The sequence below is a fragment of the Embiotoca jacksoni genome, unplaced genomic scaffold (assembly GCF_022577435.1).
Source record: "Embiotoca jacksoni isolate LCO1_2020_lvr unplaced genomic scaffold, fEmbJac1.0.p SCAF_25, whole genome shotgun sequence".
Taxonomy (NCBI): Eukaryota; Metazoa; Chordata; class Actinopteri; family Embiotocidae; genus Embiotoca; species Embiotoca jacksoni.
The window spans coordinates 4125409-4151332 of NW_027185376.1; the positions used below are offsets into that span (position 1 = coordinate 4125409).

Here is a 25924-nt window from a genome sequence, read left to right on the forward strand (position 1 = left end):
ATGTTCGGCTCCCCGGAATCACAGCTGTAACCGAAGGGGGCCGCCGGGATGTTGAAGCTGCTGAAGGTCAGCCGGTGCGGTCCCTGAAAGATGAGGCGTTTTGTCTCGACTCCGAGCCCCCGCTTTGAGCCTTCAACAGCGAGAGTCTGAGGCTGAACTCGGCCACGAAGGACGATGAGCGGCTTCTCTTCAGCATGTTTACCACCCTGGTTTACACAAGCCCGACAGCACGACGTCCAGCTGAGGCCGACGGAGGTGCTTCGGACGACTTTGAAGACCACAGACCTCCCGAGCATCGCAAGAAATTAAGCGTCAAAACACACCGAAGCGTTTTCAAAACTTCCTGTGGCAGCCAGAACGTGTGCAACACGGCTCATAAGAGTCCACACAACGGGTGGTTAAGACATTTTACATTTCTGTGACGGCGCAAGAGGGACAAAACTCGGCAGACCATTTCAAGTCGATCCTCCGCACGCTCTAAACGCCTGTACAAAAATGTCACGGCGATCAATCAAGACACTTGTCACGAGATTTCTGTCTGGTGCAGCAACAAGCCGCCGCAGTCGCTCTGTAGAGCTTCAAAAATGGATCAAAGATTCTGGTACGTTTCTCTGAGAGCCGGTGTTACACGGAAGTCTGTCACCCATCAGATTCTTGTCACCCGTCCCGATATTCTTCACCTCACTTCCTCGCGCCTGAACTGAACCGACAACCGCAGGTCACAAAATCTGACACCACCACCGAACCCCGGGGGGGGGGGCGGACTGTCTGGACGTCCTAGAGCACGAAGTGGTGGGAAATAACTCTTCAAAATGACACCTTATCACATCAGGTTGGCTTTATTTCCAGAATTTGATCTACTACTTCACATTCTGGTACATCTGGGTTCAAGCCAAGATGGTAGATTGAAGACTGATGCAATACCGAGATAGAAATTGTTTTCTGACTGAGTAACTTGCATGGTATGATGACTGCATAGATGAAAATGTAGGGCACCGTGGGGGGGGTGATTGAAACTGTAAGAAGCATTTTAAAACCCTTTCATCGACTTTCGATGACATGCTGCGAACTGATGAGAAATAAGCTTTTGAATTAAGTACTCGTAAAATCAACGGTCACGAAAATCCAGATCTACGTTGCTCTTTCGGAGTCGATTCACAATTTTGAAGGCCAGTGGGCAGGCGGCCTCCATTTTCTCTGTACCGCAGATCTGCGGGGAGGCTCGAGGCCAGCGGTTTATATCGGGGCAATTGGGATTTCTTCCCGACGGAGGGAGGGGGGGGGGGAGGGGGGGGGCCGCATGGTGTCCGCTTCCAACCTGCCATTATACCTACGGGGACCTGCAAAGTGGACTTGCATCGCACGCGCCATCATCCAAACAAATGCAACCGAAACTGCTTAAACGCACACGCATCAGGAGAAGCAAACCGAGGCTGCACGGCAGGGCGCCTTGAGCTAAATGCTGACATCAAAGTGCTAACTGGGTAATGAATGATATGATAATAAGCTGCAATTGACACGAACATCAGAGTTGTTGTTGTTGTTTTTTTTTGTGTTTTTGCAAAGCCGAACCACACGCCACTGCTGTGGGCACATTTTGGGTTTATCATAACGAAAAAGGAGAGGCCAATAACTAGAGCGAGGCAATTTGTCAGATTTGCAGCAAAAAAAAAAAAAAAAAAAAAAAAAAAGGTGGCGAGTAAAGGCGTTAATACCACAAGAAAATAAAAATAAAAAACAACACATCTGTCCACCACAACACCCAAAACGACCAAACTTGGAAAGACAGCGGCAACTGGCTATACACTCAACGTCAGTGATTTTCAACGTATATTTAAGTATCAGGCTTTGTTTATAAGTGCAATTTTTGTTTACAAAGTCTAAAAATGCAAAACAAAATGTAATTTTTTTTTTTTTTCAACGTTTAATGCCAATGATTGGCTCCTCTTTGGATCGTGCATTATTGAACCATGATTAGGCTTGTATAATAAAAGCGCCATAAAATAAAACCAATAAGGACAATTCAAATCAGCAATCGCAATTATTTGACAATTAATTGTCGCACAAAAATGCAGCGACAGCCTTAATAATGAATAACGGAAATATATGGCAAATAACCGAAGCACGGAGAGACATCCTGGAGTAACAACAACACACGTTGGAGTGAATCATTTAAAGTTATCAAAACGATTATTACATATTGTATAAATTTCCTATCGACCCAATATGTAATTTTTAGTTTTCAGAACAAACGCCTTGGGGGGGGGTTGTTTTAGCCTTTTTAGCGGTTGCTGGGCCGAAAACGTACTGTTGCCGTAGCAACTCTTAAGCCGCCGCCTGACTGAAAAGACAAAAATCGCAAATTCAAAATAAGTGCCTTACTAAAGTTGTTCAAAACTGTCTACAGAGCCGGACTCTCCAATCTCCACAGGCACTTTTTTTTTTAAAGTATGTTGCAGGAAAACAGCTTCTGCAGTTTTTTTTTAAAGAACAATGGCTGGCACTTCCTCACAGGAACTAGGACATAAATGGTAGAAGCATAAGGGCCGTGTCACTAATAACTCTGTAAACAATGAAAGAACATTAAAAAAAAAAAAAAAAAAAGAAATCTAGTGCGGATAGTGAAAAAGGTGGACTTCCAGCACACACCAACTCTGCAACTCATTCCCAACACTGGTGATGATTACGCCGGCGCTGCACCCGCCCTGCTGCAGACCAACATGCTCCATTGGTTTCTGAGACGGAGGAGGAGGAAGAGGAGGAGGAGGGGGAGGAGGGGGGACGCTCAAGTAAAGTGTTTTAAAACCATTTGTTAGTCATCAGCAAACACAAGCTGGGAAAAAGCAACCCTCGGAGAGCGAAACTCGGGGCCGTTTCATAGAGCAACATCAGCCCTTGGGAGGGTGCAATCCGCTGCTCCGCATGTGCAGTATCTTCAGCAGCGACTCAAAGGGCAAAGAGGGAAATGCAGCGAAGAATTTTACATGGTGTAAAAGCCGAAGATGCTTTTAATCTCCCCGTTAAATCATAGCGGCAGCAGTGAGTGTGCGGGGGTTTTTTTTTTTTTCTTCTTCTCGTGTTTAATGTAGTGTCAGAGGCCTGTTTTTTTTTTTTCTTCTGTTTATTTGGTTTCCTGAGAGCTTTCCTGTTCATGCTTTTACTTTATAGACTTTTTTTTTTTTTTGAACATGGTGATGCAGGCCTTGTTGTTGATTGATACAGAGATTATTTTTTTCCCCCGTTTGCTGGAATAACTTGTAAATAATAACATATGGAGCTGGCACGGCAGCTTCTTTTTTTTTTTTTTTTTTTGCGTTCTCAGCGCAGCAGCAGAATTTTTCACAGGAACATTTGAACGAGGCAAAACAAGACCGATTTTTTTGTTTTTGTTTTTGTTTTTTTTATTGTGTGTCGTTTCCCTTTTCCATGATTTATCCACATATTTCAAATGACGAGTCTTAACGCCGAACTCTCTGCCAGCATTTTTCTTCTGCGGAAATTTCAGACTTCAGTCACGCTGCCAGTTTTTGCCTTCAGTTTACGACGGCAACGTGTGCGTGCGTGTTCACACCGGTCTCTGCGGGGCTTCAGTCACATGATCTCATCCACGCGTGTCAAAAAAAAGAACGCTGCTCACAAGTATTAGATATTAACAGCGATTTTACAAAAACACAAACAACCGTACTCCACACACTTTTAAGAATAAAGCAGTCATACAGTACAAGAGAGTTGTATGTACACAGTTAGTGGTGTGTGCACTGTTACTTGCATTAAAAGTAGTGTAAACTAGGAATGGCGCTATAACAACAAAAAAAAATGCACTCGCGTATTTAAAAACGCATTCAACTGAACAATCAGTGAAAAAAAAAATGATTTACGGAAAAGCAATATTTTTGGTCGAAAGTTGGACAGCGTTATTCTAAAGTTGCCTCACTGGCGTCGAGGTATTTCATAAGTCAAATCCCTCGGTCTTTGTTCCGGCCGTGTCATTCACGTAAATATATATAAATGCTGCGTGACTGGAAGTGCCGATATACGACGGTGACTCGCAAAGAAAGCAGAAAGAAGGCTGAAAGTCGGAGCTCCGAATAATGAAACGGAACCCACTCGGGTGTTCTCCCCGGGGCGAGCGCGTGGTTTTTGGTTCTTTAAGGCGGAGACGGATCCGAGGCCCGATACGTACACGCGCGCAGCCGAGTGCGTTCTACGCGGCTCGAGTTGGGTTAAAAGAGGGTTTTAAAGTTTCCCTAGTCGTCGGCGTCGTCCCTGCCGACGTTAAACTCCGTTATCTCCTTGGAAATGCGTTCCGCTATCGCCCTGCTGCTGGCGACGATCAGCCTCCGAGACATCAAATCAAACGGTCCACCTGGTTACGAGAAGGAAAAAAAAAAAAAAAAGATAAACGAGCATCACATTTTTCTTATTGCATGCTTAAAAGGGTGTGGGGTTCGTAACCTGTAGAAAACAACTGATCTGTTCCGTACCGTTGATAAAGCTGAAAACGATTCATACAATTGTCCCTTGACAGAAAACTATTGACGATTAAATTGGTCATTTTTTAAATTTCCAAAGATTATCTTGTATGGAGTTTCTAAAATGTGAAAACAATAATGAAAATCAAATGTTATACCTTTTGAGTTGAAAACTTGAAAAAGATCTGAGGCACCCAAGAGTAATTAAAAAAAAAAAAAAAAAGTCAGTGGTCACATGACCAGTATGGACCAATGAACTGTCACCCAGTTCATGGGAGCAGGTAAAAGACACATGATAGGAAACATAACGTCCGGACTATAAACCAGATGCAGATATTAATCAAAAAAAAAAATCTCTTAATAGTTTAACATACATTTAAACATTAAGTAGCAACTAACATTTAAACTCAACCAGTTGTCCAAAGAGGAAAAAAAACACAATACAGAGGCACAGTTACAAAAATGGAGACAAATCAAGTTCTGCATTCAAACCGGGGTACTGCGTGGCTTTTAATGTGTAGATTCAAAAGGATTCTCTTTGTTTTTCAAGTTTTCAACTCAAACGGTTTGATCCCGAAACTGAAGAGCACCAGCTTGACGACAATTCACACCCGAGCAGCACTCCACGCTGGCAGCTTTTGTCGCCGTTATAACCTCGTTACGCATCATTGTAAAATTAATATCTAGGTTTTGGGAGACTTTTGGTAGAACAAAACGAGACATTTAAAAGATGCCAACTTCTGCTCACATTTTTTTTTTTTTTACTTTTTGTTTGACAAACCAAACAACCTATTTATCACCAGGCCAATCTTTTGCTAAATATCTGATTGTAAACCAACTTCAAAAACAGGAAAAAGCCTCAATTTTGCACAGTTAAACCAAAGCAAAGCTCCAATGTGGTACATCAGAATAATAAAATAAAAATTCAAAAAAAAATCAGTGTTGTTTGAAGAGCTCCTGTTTTCTCACCTGAAATGTCCATGATGACTCCTCCGGCCTCGGTGACAACCGCTGCCCCTCCGGCCATGTCCCAGCAGTGGATGCCCATGTGGTAGTAAGCGTCAGCCGACCCGCACGCGACCAGACACATGTTGACAGCTGCGCTGCCCGGGGAGCGGATTCTGAGGAGGGAGATGGAGCGTTTCGTTTCTCAATACCAGATGCGGAGTTAAAGAGTTGAATGTGCGCGAGTGTTCACAGCAGTAATCCTTTACTTTTTCCACAAAATGGAGCCTAATGGTGATATTATTGTCGGGGCTGTTATCGAGGCTGCACTGTTTACATTCACCGTCCCTACAGTTGTGGCTGCAGGATGGCTTTCATTGTGAAGGTGGCGTCACAGGAAAACACATTTGCATATTTACCCGTGCACAGGGATGGTGAGGATGGTCCTGATGTTGGCCAACATCGTTTTGAACTGCTCAGGATCCTTCTTGAAGCTCATTTCTGTCAGCACCAGGGACTGACTAATATCTTGGATGGAGACATTAATAATTAAAATACAATATTAGCATTCAACAAACAGCATCCAGTTTATTGTCTCTCTGGAAAAAAAACAAAAACAGAATCACAGTAAGTTTTTACCATGAGAAAAGAATCTTGCTGTGATTTTGCCTCCACCTGGTGGATTTGTTTTGTAACTGCATCTCCAAAAATCTGGGCGCGATTATCAATACTGACCTTCTTGTCCAGAGACTTTGATCGGGACTCCGTTGCAGAAGGCTCCCTTCCCCTTGCGTGCGGTATACATTTTGTCCTCGATGCAGCTGTAGACGATCCCAAACTGTATCTGAGACCGAGAGGCAGCACAGAAAACAGCGGTGACTCATGTGGATGTGGGAGGACGGCTAAAAATAGACCAGCAGCCGTTTAAAAAGGGAAATATTTACTTGTAGCAGTCTTTATTTAATTCACTGGGTTAATGGGTCAGCTATTACGTGAATGTTTCGTTTAATTAAGACATCACAGCGTACAAAAAAACAAAAGGCACGGAACGAAGCCTACCTCTTTCTTCACCGTGAAGCCGATTGATACAGACACAAATGGGAACCTGCCCGAAAGGGGAAATTTACAATATAAAAACATTCATTTAAGCGAACTCCCTTTAGATTTAAGCTCAGAGGAATCCATTTCTATTATCAGTTCAGTTTCATCTGGGTTGTCTAATTATCCCTGACAGAGAGGGCGATCCGAGCGAGAGAGAGAGAGAGAACCTAATTAAAAGATAAAAATAGTGAAGCAGCGACTGGAAGATAAAAAACGAAATCCGGCGCCGTATCGGAGCTTTCGCAGGAGATTCTTGCGGCGTTCAGTCGCAGGCAGTCGCACCTGTGAACGAAGTTGGTGGTGCCGTCGATAGGGTCGATGATCCAAGTGGGATTGTCGGTGAGCACACTGGGGGCGCCCGCTGCGACCGACTCCTCACCTATAAAGCTTCAGAATAAAAGACGGGGGAGGGGGGGGGGGGGGGGGGGGGGAATAGGCAAACGAACAAAAAAAATTTAAGTTTTATGACCAACGCAACCGTTACTTCCAAGTTAATAACTTTGGACTCGACACCTGCCGTATTTTCAGTCTAGAATACGCGATGTCGAGCACAAAGTGCTGGATTCAAGGTCGTAGTTGCCATGAAGGTCACAGAGGTCGTGTCCTCGCTACGCGTTCCTTGATTTTGGGCAGTCCGGTGTGATTTAAGGACGTTTACATTCAGCACTCAACACTTGTAAACATTTGATAATTGGTTTCCAGTCATTTCGAGACGTGGAATATTCAACTTTCAGGCCAAAAGAAAAAATTTTAAAAAATCAACAAATAAACGGGAGGATTCTCAAACAGAACAGGAATCCCTGGCAGTGTGAAAAAGAAGGTTTTGCAGCAGCATTCAGATCTCCATATTTACAGATTCAAATATTTAAAACACTCGATATCATCAAATTTACAGACCCCGCTTCGGCTATTTCACAATTTGTTTTATTGTTTTTTTGTGGGTGTTGCTCATTCTATTAGGATTTTTAATTTCCAGCCAACAGCTGTGGGGCGCAGCGGAACAATGCAGTGCGGATTGCTTGATTTAACTCAAACTATTATCCAATTTGCAAACAACGAGCAACGTGAAATTAGTGAACACGAAACAAATGAAAGCACGGCATGAAAATAGGGGAGGCCTTTTTTTGTTTTTTTTTTGTTAGAAAACAACCCACGAATAAACCTAAAATGACACATTTCCCTCGTTACGTTCTCCGCTCAAACAGATTACCTGTGCGTCGGGTACTTTTCCTTGATGGAAGATATAATGAGCTGCTCCACTTTCTGGTCCGTCTCGGTCACCAGGTCGACCGGCGAGCTCTTCTGCATGACGGCGATGTCGCTCTGGAGCGCCTCGCGGATCGTCTGCCGGAAACACGACAATGATAGCCAGGTGGACATTTCTTTTTTTTTTTCTTTTTTTTTTTTTTGCATGACTGGCTACATCTGGCGCTTTAATTATCTCAACATGTTGATGTGTTGTGATTACATATTGTAAGGGACAATAACGGGCCCACCGATAACAAGGTGCCGGGGGCTCCAGATATCTTTACGAGTCGTCTTTATTGTCTCTTCACAGACGGAAGCGCCTTCGTACGTACGTTTGAATGTCACAGGCAGACAAATTATGTTTGCATTAATAAAAGAGAGAGATAACCTTGCAAAAGAAACTTAAACTCAAATTAGGTTTGAGGTCGATTTTGTATTTTAAATGCTTTCCCCTTTTGGAGGCAGAAAATGGATTAGGGTGACATTGCATATGCGATGCAAATTCAAAAGCGCTTCACACGAAACCATTAAAACATAAGGCCAAAGAAAAGGACATATAAAACAATTAAGAACAGTGATAAACATTAAAAAATTAAGCAAGCTAAAAAAAAAAATAGGATAAAAAGTTACAGCGCATTTTAAGATCTCCTCAAATCTGATCCAGTGAAAGGCAGCAAACAGAGAAGTCCTCCGTCTCGGTTTAGAGGAGCCGAGAGTTGCAGGTTTCTGGGAGTTTGCTCCAAGATATGCGGAGCATTAAAAACTGAACGCAGCTGAGCAGATCAGAAATGTATTTTGGCCCTAAAAGCGTTCGGTGATTTATTGGACCAACAGCAGGATTTTAAAGTCGATTTTTTGTTCATCTACTTCAAACGGCCAACTTTATCCCTTCATCAAGGCGCTCGGTGTCTCTGGAGTCTGTTTTAAAAACTTGACAAGACTGCATTTGGGGTTTTTTTGTGGTTTTTTTTGTGCACACACACATCTTCAAAATGTTGAATAATTTATTAGACAAGAGTTCACCTGGAAACTCTTCCACAACATGTCTCATGAGGACTGTTGCTGCAGTAAATAGGCAAACTGTGAAACAAAACTGACTGAAGGTGTGAAAGTTTATCACCGTTTTCATTCAAAACAAAGTGAATTTGGAACATTTTAAAAAACGATAAAAGCAGCTTTAATAAAAGTTGTTTTTTTTTGTTGTTGTTTGTTTGTTTGTTTACCTTCCCAGCTCGTTTAGTGACATCCACGCAGTGGTCCATGCACTCCTGCCACGGATCACTCATGTTGACGGTGAAGAAGGAGCAGATTTAGTGAAGACACCTGCGGGGAAACAAACACGAGGGGTCAGGTCGTTATGAAGCACAAAACTCGCATGCATTAGCTCCCTGCTGGCTATCAGCTCGGCTTTAAGAGGGCGAAAACACGGAGTAAAAAAAAAAAAAAAGGGCGGTGAGCTTCGTGATAGCTGCGGCTGCAAACATTACATTTAACGGTTTTGTCAGTTTAAATAAAAAACCGACGCAGTACTAAAATAAAACTGGAAGGAGCTAAGGCTAATTCAACCCACCTCCTGATTGACAGGCGTCAAGTTTTAATCACGGAGTGGGTGGGACTAAAGAGAGAACTCTGAATCTCATTGGTAGAAATCTCCGCTTATTATTGGGTAAGAAGGCGGTCATGTGACTTCGCAGGAACCAATAAGTCACAGTCAAAATACAGGAGGAGGCGGGAACAAGCGGGTCAATTCTTGCGAGCGTCTGTCACTCTTAAACGCACATTTATTAATCAATGAAGTTGTAACTTATCATTAGTTTTGATATTGAAGACGTCGGCAGGAGACGTCAGAGGTCACTTGGATTAAACAGCAAAAAAATCTCACACGAGATGAAGTCACACTGGACCACTGGAAAGTTGGATTTTCTTAGTTTGAAGTTTTGCCACATCCATTCCGCTTGTTTTTATTTTTGTTTTATTATTATTATTTTATAGGCAATTTAAAACAAATTCATATAATAGACAGATATTAAGCTGGAAAAAAAATGCCTCTTTAGGCCAGGAGGTGGCAGCAGCAACACTAAATGGCTATGTAATACAGGAAGATATGGTGGCTGCCTTTTATGAGAAAGATCACAATCACACATTATGTTGTGGTTTTTTTTTTTCTTTTTACTCCTCATGGTGTTATCATTTTGAAATGCCATTCAGTGAAAATATATTAAAAGATGATTTCAAAAAACAAAAATGTGACTTCACTTTATGCATGAAAGGACATGATTTTTTAATTTCAAAGTTGTTGTTTTTCCACCAGACATGAATGTGGCACTAAATAAAGTAGTGCTTACAAGATTTTACATGTTCTTTAATTATTGGCGTATTTTTTTGCTTGTCGGTGGAGAATTTCTTTGTTTCTTTTTAAGGTCTGGGTTCATTTCTAGCTTTGTTCAGCATCCTTTTCTGCTGAGGATCCATCCGTCTTTTAACCGAAGAGGATTTTTTATTTTTTTTTGTCAACAAGCCCCTGCAGTCCTTTGACTGATCTCCTGCGCAAATTGCCAACAAGCTTTAAAAACACGAGGGCGTCATCTCATCCACACCATTATATAGATTTAACCTCTTATGACCTCTTTTAATGACTGTTTCTTATTATCTGAGAAATTCAAAGTCCTCATTTTCTTTAAGCAGATAATGAGATGTCTGGCATCACTCAGGCATGCATCATGTCCTCCGACCGAGAGAACATTATGCTGCCTTGTTTTAAGACAGGGCAGCTTAATGAGGATCTCTTGGAGTCCCTACAATCTTTTATGTTTATGCTACACACTCGATATTAACACAAAATGAAAACGGTGCACGCTTTTGTGCTGCGATCGGAGGTCCTTCACGATGGCTCGGTGTGCATTAGAGTAATGCACTTCCTTTTTCAGTCATCGCTTATGTTACAGTTGGACCGTTAATTGCACCATGGAACTTTGGCCAACGTTTTTTAAACAGTCTTGCAATATATAATTTCCTCTTTTTTAAAAAATTTTTTTTATTCACAACTGAATAAGTAGTTCCAAATTCAAGTGTGAGGTGCTACAGGTTTTTTTTAAAGGACTAATGTTGGCATTTTAACATGCATTAGTAGTGGTAAATAATAGGCACAGCAGAGGCTGGTGGGAGTGTCTGATTATTAGATTATTAGGTATATTGGAGCATTTAGCAATCAGCAACTTCAGCACTTTACAGGCAGTAAAGTGAACTCCTCATTTTCCTATTTTATTATGAAATTATACATTCCAGTATTTGAATCTTATACTTGTAACCAGGTCAAGTATTCAAATATTGGCAGAAATGTTCCAGTGAATGTCCCAGTGTTGCGTAACTCCACAGTACTGCCAAATGAAAGAGCATATTTGTTGCATCTCTTCCGTGAAATAAAAATGTCACAACCTCCTATTGACACTTAAGGCATGATAAAAAAAAAAAAAAAAAGCGTTGCAAACTAACCAACAGATGATCAAAATGACAATCCCCCATACTGTATCTGGATGTTTCACCATTAAAACGTCACGTACTGCAGCCACTTCTGCATCTGATTTTTCATGCAACATAACCCTTCAGGCTTCATGCAACAAACATATCGTTGTTGGAACTGCGTTCACGCTGGAAATAAACAGGCCCCATGACAACAGCAACATACATTTAATCCTCCAGATGACACCACAATGTCCCCCGAGAAAAAGCACTGAATCAGTTCAGGGAGATTCCTGAAGGACCTATAATGGGAGTCATGCGGATCTGCTCTTTGCAACAGGAGGGTGGGAGAAAAAAAAAAGAAGAAAAAAACATCCCATCCGTCCTTTATGAATGTGTCTCGGGCGGTGAGGAGATGTGTTTCGTCGACCTATGAAGACCAGCCTCTCTGGCAGGTCAACCATTAGCCTCTGAGAAGAGGGCACGCATCAACATCACACCACAGCGAGACTCCAATTTAGGCAGAAACCTGACGGGGCCCGAGCGTTTACCTTCACAGCCAAAGGAGCCATTTGTTGCAGTTTAACCTTCTGCATGGGAAAAAAAAGTGAGCATCTGCATTTTTTTCTCAAGTTTATTACCATGATATTTTATTTAAAAAAAATTCTGCTGTGATCTGCATTTTTCTTTTAATGTTTTTTTTTTTTTTTTTTTAATGCGTGTGTGTTTATGCGAGGAGATTTTTGTTGTTGTTTAAGGGTTAAAATGTAAACGTTGGAAAAGCTGCCAGGTTTGACAGCTCCGGATCAACAAAAAAGAAAAACGTGGGAAGAAGTTTTGATGCCGCCACAAGATAATTTGATTTCAGTCAATCATACAGATCTTGTGAGTTCCCATGAAGAAAAGTAACTGAGCCGCATCCAAAGCTGATATAAAAGCCCTTTTGTTTTGTTTTTGCCCTTCAACAGTAAAGCAGAGTAAAACATGTACAAACACACATCTTTTCTGAGGAGCAACGAGATAGTCCAAGATCTCGCTGTTATGACATCCTCTAAAACATCTGCATTCTTTGTAAAGATCAGCATCACAATATGTAAGTAAATCCTCCTGACATTTCCACACATTCTTTCTTTCTTTATTTATTTCCTTCTTTCGTGCTCCTTCCATTTGTGATAGATAATGTCCTCTCTTGTTTTTTTTGTTGTTTTTTTTATCTTTGTGTCCATCTCAAAGGGTTCATTATGCTCCAGCTTTGCCCCAGTCAACCGAGAGCCGAGCTCGGGACAACTCCCAACATTAAACACATTGTGGTCGGGAGGTGTTACGCTTACATCACTCTGCTTAGCGACAGTCCAAGGTAATGCACTTTGCACTGATTTACTGTCATGTCCTATCACCTGACAGGGCTTCGGTTTGCAAATTCCATGACAGGAATTCACGGCTCGGCTGATTCATCAAAAGACTTGATTTCCTCTTAAAACCCAAAACAAAAGCTTTGGCTGAAACACAGCATCACATTTTCAGTCCAGTGTCGAAAGGCCAACATTAAAGGCAGTTTTGATGTGAAGTTCAATGAGTGATGTTGAATGAGTTTTTTTTTTCTTTTTTATGTGTTTATCTTTCGTCGAAAGAAAGCAACAGAGACTGAGACTGTTACTACAAGGGCATGAAAAGACATGTTATTTCCTCTGAAATTTGACTTTATGTTGTAAGACTTATCCTTTTTATGCAATGTAATTTTGTCTCTTTTACTGTAATAACTAAGTGCACAAAGAGGAGTGTCTGTAAAGCCTATTCATGCTATTCATAGTTGGTTTTTTTTACTTTTTTAAATGGAATTGAATTTAGGTCAAAAGGCCTCAAATTTAGTTCTTACAAACTGGCCTGGGCGTTGAATGTCAACGTACCGTTTGAAGCGTTTGGGTGATTTGCATTGCAAGGATTTTTTCCAGTGGGGCGACACATGCAGCATCCATAACAACAAAGCTGCAACTAATTATTACTTTCATTATCGATTAATCGGTTGCTTTCCAGACTAAATAATGAATCACTTCCTCTATAAAATATCCATCCCAGTTTCTCAGAATTCAAGGTGACATCTTCAAATGTCTTCTTTAACTCAAAGATCAGCACGTTTTCACCTTTGAGAAGGTGACAAGTGGACAGTAAATATGACTGTTGCAGCTCCATAAACCAAAAAACAATATCTTATTTTTATTTGTAGGTATGACTGTGAAGAGATCTGGAGACAGTTTGAGGAGGCCGTCGTCCGTCAGTCATCTTGTAACGTAACGGTCGAAGATTATTCTCACATGTTTAATGCAATGCCAGAAATCTGGCCTTGTGATAGGGTGAGCAATATTGGGATTGTTGGCTCCAAAATAAGATGAAATTTCAGAATTTCTTAAAATTATATATAAATCTTTTTGTTAACCTGCTTTGTTTTCCCACTTCCTTCTATTTAGTTCCTCTTCTGGAGTAAAACCAGGACACTGATGCACAGCTACGCAGCTGTTTTCCGTCATTTCTGGACGCTCGAGGACACACTGGTTGGCTACATGTTCAACGACCTCGTCTGGTGTGGCCAAGAGGAAGACTCTGGTGGTTATTTTCAAGGTTTAGCGAGACAAGATCTCAAAACAATGAAACCAAAAGAGAAACATTTTGAGTCGACTTTTTCAACTCAAATACGCTACCTAAAAGGAAATACTAAAAGATTCAACGAAATAAGAATTACTTATCAATTAATGAGTTATCAAGTTCTATTTTTTTGCTTGTTGAGGATATCACTAATATGATAACATAGCCTACTGTTTACACTTTCATGCATTATGTTTGAGGCTCTGAATCATTGTCACTGTTAAGCTAAAAGTTAGCGACATCAACATTAGTAAGCCACTTTTAATGCCAAAAAATAATCCACATAGTACAATTAATGTTTATTGGGAAATAATATAGAAGAAACATGTCTAAATATGTACTCTTCCCTAATGATGTGAATATGAAGCTAGTGGGCCGAGCATGTAGCAATCGTGGAAACGAGGGCAACAGCTTGTCTGATTGTGGTCATTTAAACAGATAAGGTATCTTATAAGATATTAGGAGTTAACTATTGAGCTTCAGAGCTCCTGGGAGCCTCCAGCAGCAGCAATACGCTTCCCACTCTTTTTGCTAAGTTAACCAGTTGCTAGCTGTGGTGTCATTGTGCAGACTACTCCTTTAATAATTTTGGAGAAAACTTGTTCCCAAAATTTTTTTAAAAACTCACATGGCAGCAATGGGATTTTTCTAAAATGTCATCGCTCAGGCAGCTGCAGCTGTGCTCCCAAATGTTTTACTCAGCTTTTAGGACTTTTATTACAAAAGTTAAAGGTCTTTGCATGTCTCCACATCACCTAAGCTTGTTTTTTTTTTTTTTTACTTCCTATTCATTCATGAGTCTTAAGTAATGACACATTTGCATTCGACACAGGTTTTGACTTCAACTCTTGTCCCAAGTGGTCAGTATGTAGAAACCATCCGGTCTATTCCCTGTGGAGGCAAGCTTCACAAAATGTGAGTCTCCAAACTGCACAATGGTTCCATCATCACACGTTAATTCACACAGTTGCGTTGTTTGTCATTTCCCCGCAACATACCATCGGAATACCAGCAGTGGATTGTTGTTCTCATGTGATTTTCTTCCTCCGTTTGTTAGTTTGCAGAGATGGCATGCGGAAACATCACTGTATTACTCAATGGATCTATTGCTAATGCCTTCAACAGAAAAAGGTAAGAAACAGTGAATAATGTGAATATGTCGCTGTCACTTTGTTAAGTATACTTTAAAACATTTTTTTTTTTTTTTTATCTCAGCATGTTTGGAAGTGTCGAACTGGACAGCTTGAATCCACAAAGGCTTGATTACGTCAACATTAAGGTGGTGACCAATCCAGACGGACCCCATGTGTGAGGATAAAAACACTTTACACTTAATTATGTGGAGTTTTTTCCAGCAATGCAAAGTTCTTATAAAAAAAATAAAAAATAAATAAATAAAAAATAAATTTAAAAAGTACTTTCTGATAAGTTAAAGCTTCTTAAGTAATAATTAATGGCAAATAAATCATTTATAGCCTACTTAAACTTCAGGAATATGCTCCACCAGAACAGAAAGGTTTAATTCATCAATTTCTTGGAGTCAAGGGTGCAGAACCAGCACCAAAATCAATTTATTCATGCAATGTTAAAATTTGATAACGACAAATTTTATAAGATAAAACTTTGTTAATCCTGAAGGAAATTTGTGATTGCTCATGTAAAACTTCCAACCCGCACGTATCCATCATTTATGAGTACAGTATCTTAAAATCACAGGACTATATTGTATAATGACAAAACAATATAATAAAAAGAAGGGACCAACATCGTTGGCAGCCTGGCAGCCCACGTTTTCTGATTCTAGGAATTTAATCGATCTGTTTAACAATTTTATTAACTTTTTATATTGCCAGTAGATACGGCTTGTAAATGGTGGCTTGTCAAAAAGTCATATCCATAAAAAACAGTCATATACACAGTTCATTAACCCAGTTTGTCCCTTATGCAGGGAATCATGTAGTCAAGGATCCATTGTTGACCTGATCCAAATCCTCCGGTCCAGAGGTTTCCACTGGACCTGCACGGACGACGACCAGTGAGTGACGTCTTCACACCGTACGACTTGTTGGGGAGTTTTATAAAAGGGGAACATGTCAAAATCTTTGGTCATCAATTCAAAATGGTGGTATCGCCCTGCGTTCCAATATCCATACTACCATACTATCCACTATGCCAAAAAAAGATTTAGTATGTCCCAATACTTAGTATGTTAAACGTAGGGCGCCAAAAGTACCAGGATGTTCTACTACATCCGGTCGTATTTTGCAGCCTGCAGGCCAGCATGCCACTCTGGCTGTTCTGACCCACAATCCTTTGCGCAGCGTATGCGATTCGGAACGCAGGGTGAGATTGCACGACGACACACGTCATCATGGGACGGCTCATTTGAAGGTTTGACGACCAAAGACGACGACTGTGACTGAAACGCTGATCTCTAGGACCAAATTTTCCAAAAACCAAGAAACCTGCTGCTATCACCCTCATCAGGCACAATTCTTTTGCCATTGCGAAAAATTTGTAAGATAAATTTGGGTAAAAACCAACACGTTCAAACGGTGTGAGACAGTTTAAGGCTTTTTCGTAGCCCAAACTCGCCCACTGGCAGTAAACTCACTGTCATTCAGTCTAAAGGTCTGTGGCCATGGATAGATACCTCGTAATAACATATCACAACCGTCGTAAATAAACAGTTGTCGCTCATGGCTTCAAATCAAACTTCCTGACTTAATCATCCCACGTTAACCCAAATCCTCTTTGTCCACAGGACCCTGCGGATCCTTCAGTGTCTCCAGGACCCGAAACAATCCTCCTGCCAAACACAAGCGAACGGCCTGTAACACAGAAACAACTTCACATCCAACTGAATCACCTCCAAAATACTACGTAGTCCGGTGCTGGTGTTTATGCCTAGTGAGGGTAAAATGAAGATCAACAGGATTTTTATGTACATACACACTGTAAATAAAGGAACAGCCTTTCCTTGAATAACCATCTAGCATTTTTTTGATTAAGGTGTTCTGAATGATCACTTGAAAATCTAGTCCACGTGGAGGACTTTGGGCCAATCACAGGTCATTTCAGAGACCGGGTCGAGGCCAGGGGTCTCCAAGCAGCAAATCATGATCTACTCAAATCAAGGAGAAAAGGTTGGAGAACCCTGGTCCAGGCAGTTATATGAATATAGATGAGCATGGCAGCTGTTAAGCCTTGTGTGTTTATTAAGCATGTACATTTTCCCATGCCCGAAGCTTATGATAGGTTTTTTTTTCATTTCTTTGTGTGTGCCTTTTCTAGAAAACTGCCTTCTCCGGCTTTAACCGAAAGTAGCTCACTTGACTTCTGCAATATGATGTAATATTTTTACCAGTAATTATGACTGTGAGCATTTGGTTTTGACAACCAGTAATATACCTTAATGTGCTCGGTTTCCATGAATACGAACCATCAGGCTCTAATACGCACACGCAGATATTCAGTGTGTAACTGGAGCAGAGACGATAAACCTGTTTCCAAGAACGCTCAACCGTTAATTTTGTTTCTCAAAGGTCAAACATGCTTACTGATGACAGCTTTTTTTTAATTTTTTTATGACCTTTGAAATGTGCCGTGCAACGAACTCTCAGCAGCTGATTGATGTTGTTTAATCATCTTTAATAAACCCACTCACTTGCACAACGCAAAAACATTTTGAACAAAGGTTTCAAAACGTGTTTAACGAGTATATTTTTGCAGCTTCTGAATAACTTCACAGCCCAGGATGTCCCTGCATCAAGAGCGTAGCTACATCCGAGGACGCTTATGTGTTTTAAATAACAAAAACAAACAAAAAACCATTCTTTTATCGATGAATTCCAACATATTAGCTGTATCTTTATTTATTATTATTATTTATTTTTTTTAAAAACAACTTTGTATCATGTTTATAATATTTTTTTTCTTTAAATTGTGCATTTAATAAAGCAGCTCGATCAAAAAAAAAAAGAAAAGAAAAGAAAACGGCTTCTGATTGGAGCGCGCGGCCACGCGACGACCTCGTTGAAGTGCGCACTAATTCTCTAAATAGAAGGTGCAAAGCGCGAGCGAGGCACAAGTAGACGACAAGCCGTCCGCCGAAGTTTCACTCGAAGTTGAACTTTTTATTTTTCGGACTCGCAAATAAATGGACTGCAGAGAATCTTGTCTCCGGCAGAAGAAGAGGAGATGCTGCCTCATTTTCTGCGTCGCTTCTGTCCTTCTCGTTGTTGTCCTCGCGGTGGTGTGGACATTGGTCCTGCGCCAGGAAAAAGGTCAATTTCAACCTGTGTTTTTTGCTCGGTGCAAAACTTTTACAGGGTAAGCGTGTCTATTATTTTCTCGGTTTTTCCCACATTCGTGTAGGCTACACGTATAAAGAAAAAAAAAAAAAGGGGGGGGGGGTCCTTATCCTCACACAACTGAAGACTGAATATATTGAAATCATCTTATTTTATATATAGCCTATTTATATATGTATATATGCATCAGTACCCAGTTTGTTAAGTATGCACAGGTAAAAAAAAAAACCAGTGCCGTGTTGCCCTTCAATGTCCTGCAATAAATTCATGAAGTTTTATTCTGTACTTTTTTTTTTTTTTTTTTCTGTCCCATTTATATACAGGAGGTTTGGCTGAATAAGAGCTAAAAAAAAAATTAAAAAAAAAAAAAAAAAGTCTGATCATTTCTCAAAATGTATTTTAGTATAATTTAAAACAATCTTATTATATAAATTAAATAAATAAATTGCAATGTTTGAGCAGTCTTGACTGGTGCAGTATTCACTTTTGTGTTAATGATTGTTTAGCCATTCGGAGAGTTTCCGTGAGAAGGGTGTTAAATGAATATGAAAGTAAAGTTTCTGTTAAAGTGGGAGTTCAGCCTCAGGTTTAGACATGTTTTATTCCAGTCAATAATTGATTTGTCGCTCTCCTTTATTTACTCTCTGCTGGTCTGCGCGTTATTAGTGTTTATTCAGCGTGCGCACAGTGGATGATATTGATGACAGTGTTGAATGACTTGAAGCACCTTTTTTTTTTTTTTTTTTTTTTTTTTTCAGTAATAGACCAATATTGACTGGAGATATGATCCGGGCATACTTTTGTTTTGATGAAGTTTCTTTATAGTGACTTTAACTGTCCAGATTCCAGATTTTCGGCCAAAATCCAGATTTTCTGCCATTATGTTGTCTGCGTTTCAACCGTGCATTGCTACTTCAGTAGATAAACTGCATTTCAGACATGCATCTTTCTGCAGCTAATCCTAAAAGTATGAAAACATGTCACAGTCCGTTCCGAATCTTGAACCTGCAACTGGAGCTTTTTTTTTTACCCGTCAGAACCACATAAAACCACATTCCAGATACTAAAAACTCTCATTTATTCTTTTCAGCTACGACTGTCAGGCCTTATGGGACGCATTTCAGAAAGCCTACGTCCAGCGGGACCATTGTAACGTCCCCATGGAAGCGTATGACCCTCTCATAGCCGGGGCCCCCATCAAATCCGCGTGCAACACGGTAAACCTCGATCACGACATCGTGCATCTTCTCCACAGCGTCATCTCATTCATGTAAATCTCTTTTCTTTTTTCTTTTGCGTTTTTGTGGGGTTCAGGTGATGTTGTGGAGCAAAACGAAGGACCTGGTCCACAAGTTCACCGAGAAGAACAAATGTTTCGTCACCCTGGAGGACACTGTGTTGGGATTCGTCCTGAATGTGAATCTGACCTGGTGTGGAAAGGAGGGCAGCGACAGTAAGAGTCTTCAAGCACTTTAGGCAACCGCATAACTGGTCACAGTTTACTTCATCGTCTGCACAATACAGTTAAACAGATCCACAAAAAAAAACCAACAGTTGAATTCACATATCACAAAGAGGTTCTCATGCAATTTTATTCCTGGTAGCGAGAGCATCCACAAAATACTAGTGCAGGGACGGGCTGACCGATACCGCCCTCATCTGTACTCTCAATATGAAGCAACCACCAGCAGCCGGTAGACACGGATGACGGGAAACATCGGGCGGCGCAGAAACTTTCTGAAATTGCCCGGCAACCTCGCGAGGACAACTGGACTCCAGGAAGTTCTTGGCGCCCAAAGAAATAGTCTGATCCTTAACCCCTCCTTGTTTTTTTTGTTTTTTTTTTAAAACTCCACCTGTTTCCGGTCTTTGTGCTAAACTGAGCTAACGGTCTGACAGAGGCTGGAATCGACCTCCTCGCGTTACTCAGCGAGAACTCGAGACTTCTTTTTTTTTTTTTTTAATCTCCAGTCTGAAGGGTGCGTTCGCGAGCAACTGGGAAGCGGGGAAGTTCAGACCTCCGAACTCCCGTCGAACAGAGGGACGTCCCGCCGGGAAAGCGGGACGTTTTTGAGCGCTCCCGAGAAGTAGCGTTGCCGTCGCGCGACACGGCGTCGTTGTGGCGAAAGGAAGAAATGGAGCTCGCTTGCTTTGAAAATAGCCGGTTGGCTCGCTACGTTACAAAAAACCGCAGTGCGTCAAAATGTTGAAAGTACACATTTGTAGTGTGCAAATACCGGCTTCCCCGACTCCGTTTCCTCTCCGTGTCGGTTGATATGGAAGCCGACGGGGTTGTGTCGCCGTGTTGTGACAGCAGAAAGAACGTTTATTTTCTGAAGTCAAGCACAGACAGACGGGTAGATAGAAAGATAGATAGATAGACTTTATAGATCCCGCAAAGGGACATCTTGTTTTGTTACAGCAGCGTGGAAAGCAATAAAAGCAGTAAAAGCAAAAAAAAAGCAGTAAAAGCAGTAAAAGCGACACAAATTGAAACTGAAAGCAGTGATCACCGCGCTACATGTACGTGACACTTTTCATGAGGTTTCAAGCATCCTTTGAGACGTTAAACGCCGACTTCCTGTTGTGCTGCGCTTCAGTGCTCGTGCCCTCGCGACAAATGCTGCTCGTATGTGAACCCTTTCGAGCCCCGTGTTCCCAAATGGTAACTATCCCACGCACAGTAACGTACTTTTACTTTGTATGTTCACAGTTATTGCACATCTAGATTTGGTTTGTGTTTCTGATAACATCACTTAATGTTGCGCTCGATCTTTTAATACTCTCTTCTTCTTCTTTTTTTTTTTTTTTTTAACCGACGTGTGACCTTCTGAGGTTTCCCTTTTTTTTTTTCAGTTTCACATGAGCTCGCTCCTCCCCTCCCCTCCCCCCCCCCCCCCCAAAAAAAATAATAATAATAAAAATAAATAAATAATAATAATAATCTTTCACGTTGTCGTTTGTAGAAACGTTCACCGACGGCTGCCCGAAATGGACGGACTGCGTTAACAACCCCGTTCGCTCGTTTTGGAACAGAACCTCAGCCGCCGTAAGTTGCCCGACGAGAATTTCCCTAAGTCTCCGCGGACAAAAATACACCACGGTCCGGCGGTGGAGAAGTTATTCGAGGTTAAACATATCGCGGACCACAAGGTGCGGCAAAATATCTCTCCTCTGGGCACTAAATGATTGCGGCGGTGAGGGGAGAAGAAAAAGGTCACACCGGCCAGCTCTTCGTCAATGAGGCTTTGTGTCGGTCTCCATGGAGCCACATTGCGGCCCACACATTCAGAGGAGCCCTGCTTTGGTTTAGTTCGGCTGTTATGCAACAACTTCCACGTGATGGACTTTTTCCCCGTGTATATATGACAATACGTACTTATTCAAACGTAAAAGAGTGGCGAACGGGAAACGAAAACAAACCGTCAACAGCAGATTAAAGTGTATGATAAGAAAACAAACAGTCCAAATTTAAACTGACAAATTTAAACTGACACTTTTTTTTTTTTTTCCTTCTCAAGTTATATTTATTGAATTTTTGTGTATAGAGTTGATGTGTATGTGTGTGTGTGTGTGTGTGTGTGTATTTATTCACTGGTCTTACTTTTTCAAAAAAGAAAATCTTTTTCATCTATCCTATGTTATTGTATATGTTTTTTATCATTTTTCCTTATTGTGTGCACCTTTTTCTTCATAACTGTGTTTCGACGCTGCTGCTGACGACCACTGTGGGATTAATAAAGTCTTATCGATCTGTCTAAAAACTCATATTCATATCAGCTGCTGGTGCAGCAACGAAATTGATGAAAAGCGTGTGCTTTTTTTTTTTTTTGTACAAACCTTCTCATGAATGTGTTGCTATTCACCTACTTATCATCTCTGGGTAATACGTGTCACTATTTGTCACTATTTGAGCCATATTTTCTCCTCCAACGACCTCCTCGTGTGTGCAGTTTGCAGACGCTGCCTGCGGTGACGTCACGGTAATGCTGAACGGATCCATCGACGTCCCGGTCACTCCCGACAGGTCGGTTCTCCGCCCCGCTCGGGCTCCTCGCACCCTTTTTTTTATGACTTCAGCTATTGAGGAAGTGTCTCTTTTTTTTTTTTTTTTTAATTTTTTTATCACGTTCTCGTACATTTAAACTCCAGGACAATAACTGATGCCGACTAACTTCCCAGTGCATTCTGGGATGCAGCCTGTTGGACATCGAGGACACCGAGCCTCTTCTTGTCTCCTTGTCTGCACACCTTACTAAAGACAATTTTTACCATTTTTTTTTTTTTTTTATGCATTTCCTGTTTGAGAACTCAAGGGGGCTCTTTCTCCAAGGTCACTGCGATTTTTGCCAGATTTCAAACTCATGTTTATCCGAATGCTTTCCCCATCACATTTATTTATTTACACTCAACAAAAATAGAAATGCAACACTCTTGTTTTTGCTTCCATTTTTCTTTTTCTAACTATTTCAGCTCTAGTTTTGCGATATTTACACGAGTTGGAGATATTATTAAAGAAATAGCTGTTTATTTTAGGTCTATATTACTTTTAGGTTTATATTTTTTATATTCCATTTCTTACCCAGCTACCCCCGTACTCTATTTTGATATCTCACTCTCAGATGGTCTTTCAGTCAGCAAATACAACGGTTTGTTTTGTTGCGTTTACATATATATACATTTTATGATTATATTGTATTTTATCGGCAGTTTTCTGTTTGTCTTTGTTTTCAAGTCGGCGTTAAATGACTGCGTCTCTACTGTGAATCACTTTGATGTGTGCAGATTTTTTGCGGGGGATTTATTTCTTCTGTCCTATTTCCCTTTTACAGTTACGTGAGGAGAAAGTTTTATGAAGACATTCTGCATCAGAATAATTCTCAGAGATTACCACAGATCCTTTAATTAGCACTTTAGGATGATTTAGAGGGGAACGCTGTGCGCTGCTGAATACAGACGAGGACAAACTGAAAGGGAACAAGTGCAGTATTAGTTCATGTACAACAGAAAAGTCGCCGTGTTCCTGTGGCTGTACGTTGGTTGCGCTTTTCACTGTGATTTCATATAATCCCTCTAAACTGTCCTCTTTTCTTTTGGCCGTCAGCGCTTTTAGGCGCATCGAGGTGGAGAGGCTCAGCTCCCCCAGAGTTAAAAGCCTGACAGTTATTCTGGTCATACAGAAGAACTCGAGTACCAAGTAAGATTTTCTCTTTCCCTTCACCCACACTTTGTTTTTCCCTTTTTTTGCTTCTTTTTTGATGTGATGTTTGGCGTGTTTATCTATGAACGTCAACAAAACACAGAAAAACACTTGAACTGAAAAAAAATGTATCCTGAAGTCGTTGTTTCTGAATCGTTTGTGCGTCTCTCCTCTTCAGGACAAACTGCGCGAATGCATCTTTAAAGGAAGTGCAGAAACAGCTGGGTAGGAGAATAAAATATAAGTGCAAAGAAGTCATTGAGTAAGTATAACGTGTGTGAAAGGAGCTTATCATGTATGTTTCTGTCCTCACACAGAAGATGAACTTGTTATTCTGCCTCTCTACAGATCTCGGATCCAAGAGTGCATCGACAGTCCAAGAAATCCCTGCGGACCCTGCTGGTGAAAATTAACAACCAGCTCTATAGAGTATTTGTCTTGTTTTCCAATCTGTTTTTGTAAACGTACTTTAAATATTTTTGTACCTGTGGGCCAGTTTGACTAAATAACAAATGTGTCTTTTTTATTTTACATAAATGTCGCTTATAGATTTTTACAACATATCAATGCATCTTTTAATTTTGCAGGCTGTGACAGGGAAGCTTTTTATTAGGTCTGTATGAGTTGTGGTCAATGTCCTGCAGGGTAAAATATCAGTGCTGCCATCTATTTTAAAAATACTATCTCACCTCTATTTTTATTCGCATTGTTTTAAAAAAATAAAATAAAATATGAAAACATGAGGTTGTAAAGTTGTCTTTTGATGCGCTCACTAGGTGACAGCTATAAAAACGAGCTGAAGCACCCTATTTTCTTACGTCATTTACCTAAATATGAGTTTTCATTTGTCCACGTAGTTCTAATTTATCAACCTAAATTATCATCAGAACCACTCTATTGAACATTTTTACCATGAAGAAGTTATTTTAGTTTAAAACGACATAAGATACTTTGACAAAATGAAAGTGTCCCAGAACTAGTCCCACTCAAGCACCGAGAGTAAGCGCACCATGGTGGATCTTCTTTTATAGTTGTTTTAAACACTCCAAGCGTGTTCAACCAGGTTGTATTTAAAAGAATCATTTACAAAATTGACCCCTCCCTCGCTTTAACAAGAGATTGCAGATTTTCTCGAATAAGACAGTTAAATATATTTTTTTTTTGCATTATTTTAAACATAAGTACTTTTTTTTACATCCTACATGTATGCTTTGATTACAGTTAAATTAAAGCTATTATTAAGAGAATTTAAATATTTTTAGTTAATGGGACAACAGTTTTTATTCACCTCTTCATGGGATTAAGCTGACAGAATTTCAAAAATGAAGTACTTTAACACTTTCTTTTATGTTAACTCAGCTCAACAAATGTTCTTTTTTTGGTCATTTTTAAAATGACATACAAATCAAACACTTTCACTTATTAATACTCAAAATCATGTGACTCAAAACTTAAAACCTTCGAGGCAACTCATCGCCTCAATTACATTGAGTACAACTAACTTAAAAGCTTGAGTTAACGTCTTAAATGGCACAGTATTTTCTTGCTTTCTCCAATTTAAAAGACACTGTTAACAATGAAAACCTCAGAAAAATTAAAAAAAAACATTTGTTGTGAGGGCAGACGAGTGGATCTGAACAAGTTTGAGTGATTGACCAGGGGGTAGATATACTGCAGTGTTGATTAGTGGAATGAGGATCAGCTGTACCAATCACAGGAGGAGCAGCTGCAGGTGGAGCCTCCACACACCTGATGAGATGTAGGTGGAGCCTCCACACACCTAATGAGATGTAGGTGGAGCCTCCACACACCTAATGAGATGTAGGTGGAGCCTCCACACACCGGATGAGATGTAGGTGGAGCCTCCACGCACCGGATGAGATGTAGGTGGAGCCTCCACACACCTAATGAGATGTAGGTGGAGCCTCCACGCACCTGATGAGATGTAGGTGGAGCCTCCACACACCTAATGAGATGTAGGTGGAGCCTCCACACACCTGATGAGATGTAGGTGGAGCCTCCACACACCTGATGAGATGTAGGTGGAGCCTCACATCGTTCGTGCACAACAGGAGCAGCCTTGATCCACCCTCGTACATTACTGTTGGTTTTTTATTTCGTTTAAATCGTATGCTCTCTTCAAGAATTTGCCTATTTTCTTGGAGTCTAAAGCGTCTGGGTCTCAACTTCCTCGGCCAGATGTGAAGTTTGCACATTTGAATCATTTTTCAACAAAGTTCTTTGTGTCTGACAGATTTATTGTTAGGCAGATATGGTATAATATTAACATTATCACTTGACCACTGCCACAAGTATAAAAGTGAAATCATCATGAAATCTTGACAGTTCTGCAAAAAAGCTGCAGTGTCCTCTCCACAAAACCAAGGATATACAGAACCTGCCACCAGAGGTGTGTCCATCTGTCCAGCTATTTATTTCAGACTACTGATACTGCAGCCTTTTGTACACAATCTTTGACCCTTGGCAAGCAGCCAGTGAAATCATGTGACACGACAACTACTTCGGTAACAACGGTTCGGTGTCCT

General features: G+C 40.7%; 3 protein-coding genes across 3 annotated transcripts; 2 read left to right on the plus strand and 1 right to left on the minus strand.

The window, feature by feature from the left end:
• Positions 1 to 1656: 1656 nt before the first annotated feature.
• On the minus strand, positions 1657 to 9372 carry LOC138204423 (inositol monophosphatase 1-like). Its single transcript, XM_069159679.1, has 9 exons — positions 9337 to 9372; positions 8990 to 9089; positions 7729 to 7862; positions 6801 to 6905; positions 6477 to 6522; positions 6153 to 6261; positions 5837 to 5945; positions 5442 to 5593; positions 1657 to 4366 (listed from the first exon to the last, which is right to left on the minus strand). The coding sequence occupies exons 2-9, from the start codon at positions 9050 to 9052 to the stop codon at positions 4248 to 4250; spliced, it is 837 nt and encodes a 278-aa protein (XP_069015780.1). The 5' UTR covers positions 9053 to 9089; positions 9337 to 9372; the 3' UTR covers positions 1657 to 4247.
• A 2276-nt stretch (positions 9373 to 11648) lies between these two features.
• On the plus strand, positions 11649 to 17787 carry LOC138204425 (ADP-ribosyl cyclase/cyclic ADP-ribose hydrolase 1-like). Its single transcript, XM_069159682.1, has 10 exons — positions 11649 to 11832; positions 12194 to 12318; positions 12459 to 12582; positions 13450 to 13576; positions 13691 to 13826; positions 14698 to 14780; positions 14923 to 14996; positions 15081 to 15173; positions 15814 to 15900; positions 16630 to 17787. Exons 2-10 carry the CDS (start codon positions 12210 to 12212, stop codon positions 16700 to 16702), a joined length of 906 nt encoding a protein of 301 aa, XP_069015783.1. The 5' UTR covers positions 11649 to 11832; positions 12194 to 12209; the 3' UTR covers positions 16703 to 17787.
• A 152-nt stretch (positions 17788 to 17939) lies between these two features.
• Positions 17940 to 24111, plus strand: LOC138204426 (ADP-ribosyl cyclase/cyclic ADP-ribose hydrolase 1-like). The gene is made up of 8 exons (XM_069159683.1): positions 17940 to 18197; positions 19269 to 19395; positions 19493 to 19631; positions 21145 to 21227; positions 22132 to 22205; positions 23283 to 23375; positions 23557 to 23640; positions 23727 to 24111. Exons 1-8 carry the CDS (start codon positions 18025 to 18027, stop codon positions 23782 to 23784), a joined length of 831 nt encoding a protein of 276 aa, XP_069015784.1. The 5' UTR covers positions 17940 to 18024; the 3' UTR covers positions 23785 to 24111.
• Positions 24112 to 25924: the final 1813 nt, after the last annotated feature.